Source organism: Mus caroli, unplaced genomic scaffold (assembly GCF_978045245.1).
Source record: "Mus caroli unplaced genomic scaffold, Mus_caroli_1 scaffold_5, whole genome shotgun sequence".
Taxonomy (NCBI): Eukaryota; Metazoa; Chordata; class Mammalia; order Rodentia; family Muridae; genus Mus; species Mus caroli.
In genome coordinates, this window is record NW_028227260.1 from 117,293,386 (window position 1) to 117,300,779 (window position 7,394).

General features: G+C 41.6%; 1 protein-coding gene across 1 annotated transcript; it reads right to left on the reverse strand.

The window, feature by feature from the left end:
* Positions 1-215: 215 nt before the first annotated feature.
* Positions 216-4,304, reverse strand: LOC147004780 (paired box protein Pax-3-A-like). The gene is made up of 4 exons (XM_085837753.1): positions 4,238-4,304; positions 3,663-4,074; positions 2,039-2,084; positions 216-266 (listed from the first exon to the last, which is right to left on the reverse strand). Exons 1-4 carry the CDS (start codon positions 4,302-4,304, stop codon positions 216-218), a joined length of 576 nt encoding a protein of 191 aa, XP_085693879.1.
* Positions 4,305-7,394: the final 3,090 nt, after the last annotated feature.

The following is a 7,394-nucleotide window of genomic DNA, read 5'->3' on the forward strand; positions in this document are numbered from 1 at the left end:
TATTCTAACAATCTCAGAAGAAGCACAAAATAAATATATTGAGAATTCAGCTCTTTATTGAAAATACTAGTATTGAGAAGATAACAGGGTTTAACAGGGCTTTGAATCCACAACATCATCTGGCTATGGCATTTGAGCATGGGTGTCTCCCTGGGGCTTCTCCACAGCCTTCAGAGAGAGATGCTCCGGGATGCAGGAAGAGGACCTCTGAGCATTTACAGCCTCTTACAACTCCTGTATTTTTCTCTCCTCTTCAAAAACCATTCCTAAAGTCATTGGGAAAAAGGAATTGGGAGACAGGAGTAAACCACTAGGATTATAGTTGAAGGACTTAATAAAAACCAGAATCTACAGTATTCTTTTCCTAATTGTAGTATTCAAGTAGTGTCCAATTGAATTCAGGTTCTACTCCATACTCTGAAACCTACACCTGGCACCATTATGAAGGCCAAGAACCTGTAACTAGACAAGTCCTAGGGGGCGACCCCCTTCCTATTACTCTGCCAAGTAGGCATAACATTAAACTGACAACTAATGTTGTATCATTCTAATTAGCGCAGTTCTCGGCTCTCATCAGAGAAACTACTACTTTGAGAAGTGATCGACATAGAGATCTTCTACTGAGCAAGGCATAGAAAACAGGAGATTGAAGAAGTCTCATCCCAAAATAGAACATATATACCATATGTCCTCCTTCCAAGGCTCAGAGATCATATGGCAAAGAGGATGGAAAGAGGCTGTGTATGACCACAAGAAAACAGTGTTTTTCATGGTACATCAGGGTATACACACACACACACACACACATACATATATATTTGAGCAGCACAAATTAGTCTCGATGTATTATTAAAAATTAGAGGACACAAAGGTTTATGGGGAACAGGATAAATATGGTCAAAACACATACAAAGGGATCGAAGAACGAACAAAACGAGCAAGTTGGGTTTTTGACTTGATATCTTCTCCATTTCCATAAGTTTCTGTTTAGCTAAATTTTAATTAGTTATGTGGATTTGACCTGTGAATTATAACCTCCCCCCTATTCAGACTCTAAGGATATAATTTATGAATATTTTTTACAAATAGTTTCAGGGATGCCCTAGCTATATCATTTTGCATAATTCATATGTCAAAACCATAGTGTTACTCCCTAGAGCACTAGGATTGGCCAGGTCATTGTGGCACACATATTCAATTTAGGCACTAGGGAGGCACAGGCAGGAGGATCTCTGTGAGTTTGAGGCCAGCCTATTCTACAGAGTGAGTTTAGGACAGGGAGGGCTACACAGAGAAACTCTCACCCTCAAAAAACTCATACGCACATATATACACAAAAGTATACTAGTCTGACAATATGTTAATATTTCTTTATATATACATATATACACACACATATATATGATTTTAATGTGCATATATAAGTGCTACACATCTATACAGAATACATCTATTTTACACATAATGTGTACACACTTTCTAAGTTAAAATGCATATAATGATTTACCCACAGGATACATGTATGTGATATATATATGCACTTAGTGAAAACAAGCTTGGTACAATTCTGTGTTCCTTAAGAAGTTTGTGTCTCCAGGAAATGAGCCATTCCTGAGGAGTAGGGCTTTCTTATTCCATTTTCTACCCACAAAGACCACAAATCTCAAAGGACATTTGTTTGGTTTAGAGTGATGGTCTAGTGGTTCTTGCTTGTTGGTCTTGTAGAGGAGTTGAGTTTAGCACCTAGGACCATTTGTGCTGCTTATAAATACGTGTCTGTCCGGCATGTACGTGAAATATATGCCCTCTCCTGGCTTCCTTGATCAGCCACACACATATGGCATGAACGTGCGACACATACACACTTGCCCAAACATACATTAAAAAACTAGAGATAAATCCTCAAAAAGTCATTTCAACCATGGTTTGGACATGTTATCAAAGGCAACACAATTCTACTGAGAGAACCAGAAGGACCTACAAATGCACCAGGTTCCAGAATGGCTGTCCTACCAAACAGCTTTGTGTGCGGACTGACCTGCACTGTGGCTTCACTCACACCCATGGAACTTGCCAGACATTTTCTACAGTTAAAAAAAGATAAAAAGAATTATTGATATGTGAAATAAAATTCGAGAGGAATATTTTATCATTGTTTTGAATGGTTTGTCTCAATTCATATTTTCTCTGATCATCACCCTGAAAATTTTGAGGTGCTTAGAGCAAACAGTACAGGTAGCATTTGATTACCAAGTTAGTATTAATAGATGTGCAAACCCAAGCATGTTTGTAATAAGCAAGTTTTAAAGCACTAATGAAGACAGTAAAACCTTCCAAAGAAATGTTCCCAATGGATGTGACAATGGTACAGGAGAGGCTACCACAAACAAAACAACTCAAAACAAGACAAAAACTACAAAACAAACGCCAACAGGAAAAACAAAGTGTTCTGTCAGGATAAAAGAAAACTACAACGAAGAAGCTTAATGGAACGCATCCAAAATTTTTTTATTATTCAGTTAAGAATGAGGTACTCCAATCACTGGTTACCAGTAAAATGAAATATCACATTTCTTGTTTAAATTTATTTTGTAGTGTGTGCATGTGTCCCTATTGCACAAGCGGATGTAAGAGAACAGTGTGAGGGAGTGATCTTCTATGTGTGTCCTCTGAATGGACCTCAGGTTCTCATAGCAAATGCCTTTACCCTGCTGAATCCTCTTCCACTATGGGTAAGTAAATATTAGAAGTCACAGCAGACAGGAAATGAGTATGAGAAAACCTCACCACACTGACCACACAGTCCTGGATTACAAATACATTTGAAATCTGAGGCCTGAGCTCCCTACAAGTTCCAGCAAGCCATGCTACACAGTGAGATCTTGGATCAAAAATCAGAAGAGGACCTCTGAACACACCTCCTCCACCCCTGCCAGGAACAACCAACCAACCAACCAACCAGAAAACATACGGTGGAGTATGCTGTCCATCACAACACAAATGGCCTAATTGAGAAGGGCCTGGCATGGAGCTCATTACATAACTGAGATAACTTTGAACTTGGGATCTACTGGCCAAGTACTGGGCTTACAGACATGTATTGCCTCATTCTCATTCAGCCTGCTGCTGGTGGTGGTTGTTTGTTTGCTCTTGGTTTTGCTTTGTTGGCTTTATTGGTTTATGTTAATAATTTAAAGATAGCCTTGCACTCTGCAGCTGAGGCTGGCCTGGTGATCACTACTGTATCTGGATGGTAAAGGCGCCAGCCTGCATGCCTGAGTTCAGAACCCAGGGTTCACAGGATGCAAACAAGAAACAACTCCCAAAAGCTGTCATCAAGCCTCCAGATATGCAGTCTTGTTAACATGCACACAAAAGCACAGCATGCCCGTTTTCTCTCTCACTCTCTCTCTCTCTCTCTCTCTCTCTCTCTCTCTCTCTCTCTCACACACACACACACACACACACAGATAGATAGATAGATAGATAGAATGATAGATAGATAGATAGATAGAGAGAGAGAGAGAGAGAGAGACTTAAATAAATATGTACATGTAAAATAAAATAAAAGGTGGACAAGAAGGGGACAGGAAGCAGGAGAAACGCTCTGGGCATAACTTCATTCCCCCATCCAACTGATGCAAGCTAGACAATGTACTCACGCCTCTGTAGTGCTGATGTAGTGACTGCACTGGAAGGTGCTCTCCAGCTCTTGTAGTTGCTGCATGGTGAAGCTGTGTTTCAGACGGTGGCAGAATTCGGGCACCAACACTCTCACAGTATTAACAGTGGACCACGGCTCTGACACGGGCTTTACATTTGCCAAATCCCCCATGTAATCAGGGACTGGCTCCTCTGGCTGCTTCTCCTTCTCCTGGGCACAGCCAGTGGCACCAAGGTCCTCTTGGTTGCTGTTATCCATGAGGCCTGCAGCACCAGCAGCAGGCCCACCTTCACTTAATTCTCCTGCTCTGTATCCTTCCGCTGCTGAGGCTCCAGACCCAGGCAGGCCCCGTCCACTCTCTCCCTCATTTCCTGCCTCTTCAGCCAGCGAGCCCATCAGAGACTTCACACCTTAAGTGGGGAAATGGAAAAACCAGGCTTCAGGGCCTAGGCTGGTGCAGAGGTGTCATGGAGTCAGGGCAAAGCCTGTGGCGCCCAGCTCCAGTTCAGTCCTATATGGGACTCTCCTCCCCTCTTGGATATCGTCAACCCACCCTTCCCATCACTCACTGACCTTTCGCATTTTCCTCATCCTCCTCAGGTCCCACATCAAGCAGGTAATTGATGCTTTGATGCTCCATGTCTGTAAAGCCTTGGAAGTCGCTATTCACTGGTACAGCCCCCAACAATTCCGGAAGTAGAGCTTCTAACCCACCAATGGTCTGCTTCCACACCTCCAGGCCCCATCCTCTAATTTAGCATATGTCCAATTATGGTAGTGTGTCTTGCCTTCTGGTTGCCACCTGTTGTTGCGGCTGAACTCCATGCTGCAAAACTGAGGACAGTGGGAAGTTTACCGGAGCAAGAATTACTAAAAGGAAATGAAGGCTCCTCTTCGCAATTCAGGTATAGAAGGGGCTTCCACTTTGCATCTTAGTTGAGTCCTCCTGCCTTGCTTAATTATCTTCCAAGGGAAGAAATGGCAGTCCACTGAGGGAACCCATTTGCAGGGAGTAAGAAAAGATCCCCCAGTAGCTCCGGAGGCCTTTCGGAAATGTGTGGACAATACCACTTGGTCTATTTCTCCACATTTCGTCCCCGGTCCCCGGCAGAGACCGGATATAAACGAATGATTCTATCTGTGAAGTTCTTCCTTAGGGCTTTCACAGAAAGTGGAGTTCACGTAGTGTATCGTGCTTCCAGGTCGGCCTTTATGAGAACCTGGACATAATTGTAGGCTCTGCTGGCTCAGCAGACAGAGCAGAGGACTCACCTACGCCAGGGCTACTGGGGAGGAGTTAGAATTACTCTCAGGCTTTGATAAGTGCTTGTAAAAGCTGTTAGAATTGTCATACCTGTGCTGAACTTCCTCACATTTGTCTTGGGCACACACACACACACACTCACCCACACACACATCCTGCAACTGTCATTCAAACAAATCCTATATTGGGATGTAGTCAGAGTCATCCTAAGGGAGCCACATTTTCCCACATTCTGGTCAAATATGTGTGTGTGAGTTTGTGTGTGTGTACATATGTATGCATATGTATGTATGTGTGTATGAATATATATATGTATATATTTAGTAGTAGTTGTTGTAATAATAGTGTATTATATTGCAAAAGTTGCTTCCCTTCCAGGCCCCACCTTCTAGAGTTCTTCACCTCATCCTCTCAAATAGAAGGCCCTGCAGCACTATCATGTTTCCACACTGTCCCTTGTTTGGGGTGGGAATATCCTGGACTCCTGGTGCTGCAGATCTCCTTGGATAAGACTCAACTCACAGCTCTGATAATACCTCTAAACAAAACCTCCATGTTTTTCTTTCCTAGTTTTTCATCCCTCTTTGCTCTAAATCCTGGCATTGCTCGTGTCAGTGTCAAGCACTGGAGAATTTATCTTTCCATTCTGGCCAAACTAGTGAAGACATTGTTTATGTGCTGGAGATGTAGCTCAGTTTGTAGAGTCCTTAACTAACAAGTATAAAGCCACCCATGGTTTACCTGGAGCACTGAAGGAGCAAGCATGGAGTCTCAATGCCTCAGTGCCTGTAATGTGAGTACTTGACAGAGAGGGGCAGGCTGCTCAGCTTTTCAAAACCGTCTTTAGGTAGTGAGTGTGTTTAGAAGTTTTTCATAAATAACGTTATGTCTCAATAAGGTAATTTCCTGAGACATGAGTTTATGTGTCAAATATATATATAGGGCATTCTTTTCTGCTTACCAATTCTCATTCATCTACTATTCTGTTATTTTGTGAATGGCCGAATTGATTTACATTTTGTCTATGTTTACTGTCTGAGCATTGCATCCTTGCTTATAATGTGGCAGCTCCAATCCACCCTCACATTCTCTTTCCTAAAATTACCCCTGCCCTCTTCCTCTCTACTTCTGTCTTCCTATTTCATGTTTCTAAAACCTACTGAGTCTTCTTTTTGCTGCCTGTGTATACACTGATGTAAGACCATTTCTGGAGCATGCATAAGCTCCTCATGATGTGAACATGGAAGCAAAGTGACTCCCCTTCCTCCCAGCTGAAGTCAATGGTCACTTAACTTTTGCATGGAAATTCCCGAATCTTTCTCCTATTCTGAGGAGCATTTTGGCTAGCCTTTTTCTTTCTTTTTTTTTTTTTTAAAGCTTAACTTTAACATTTTATTTTGTGTAAAAAAAGGGCAAATTTAGTGAATTATTTTCATCTTGTACACAAAGTTATAATTTTAATGCTTTTCACATCCATGCTGAAAATTTGCATTTTGGTAAAAATGAAAGGAACATAAATTTCTCTGAAGGAATTTTTCACGCCATTATATACATTCCACGAGAAAGCTTCAAACACTTCCTCAGTAACCACAAGTTACCAGAAAATAAAAGATTAAATTTGTCCAGATATTGTCTATATATCAAACGCACACAGAAACGATGTAAAAACCTTACGTACTTTACTTTGGCCTCTGTCCTTGAAAGGTTTGCCCAGGGACAGATGCTTTTTTTTTTTTTTTTTTTTATAAATGTCTGTGGCTTTATTTAAAATATGAAAATCAAAGGAAGATACCCAGTTTAATCACAGTATTTTTAAAATCCCTCCCCAATATTAAAGGATCATTACCAAATATATAGCACCATAATACAAATATTGATGGGCGAGGGTATTCACATCACACAAAATTAATAATAAAAACAAACAAACACTGAAAACCCGTGTTAGTATCCGCAGAAGAAGAAGTTGATAACAGCTTTAGCTTTCCTCATACACTGCAAGGAAAAAGGTTAAAAAGATTAAACTATTAAAAGTTCCCAGGCTTCTAACAGGAAAACACAAACAAGTCCAAGGTCAGCAGTACACGTGGAACTGTGAAAGAGAACGGGCTACTGAGTTGTACGACGACAGGCATTATGGCTACGATGGAAGCCTCCTCTGGTTAACGGTCTGTGTTAGCAGCAGGAGTGAAGGTCTTAACAAAGAAGAGGGCTTCGGGTTCTGTTTGGACTCTAGCAAGTCCTTACCAACCCTTCACTATTAGAGAACATAAACACTTTGTGAATGTAGGCAGGGAATTCTAACGCCAAGCCTGGTTTTGGTGTAGAATTGGAAGCTTGTAAAACCTGGCTACAAGTGATTATTTCACAGAACTGATTACCAGGACTGGCTGCCTTGAAATCACATCCTTCCTGGCTCATAGTTAGTTCCCTGGAGAGCTCCTCCACCCAAGGTAGGAGAGCACCCCA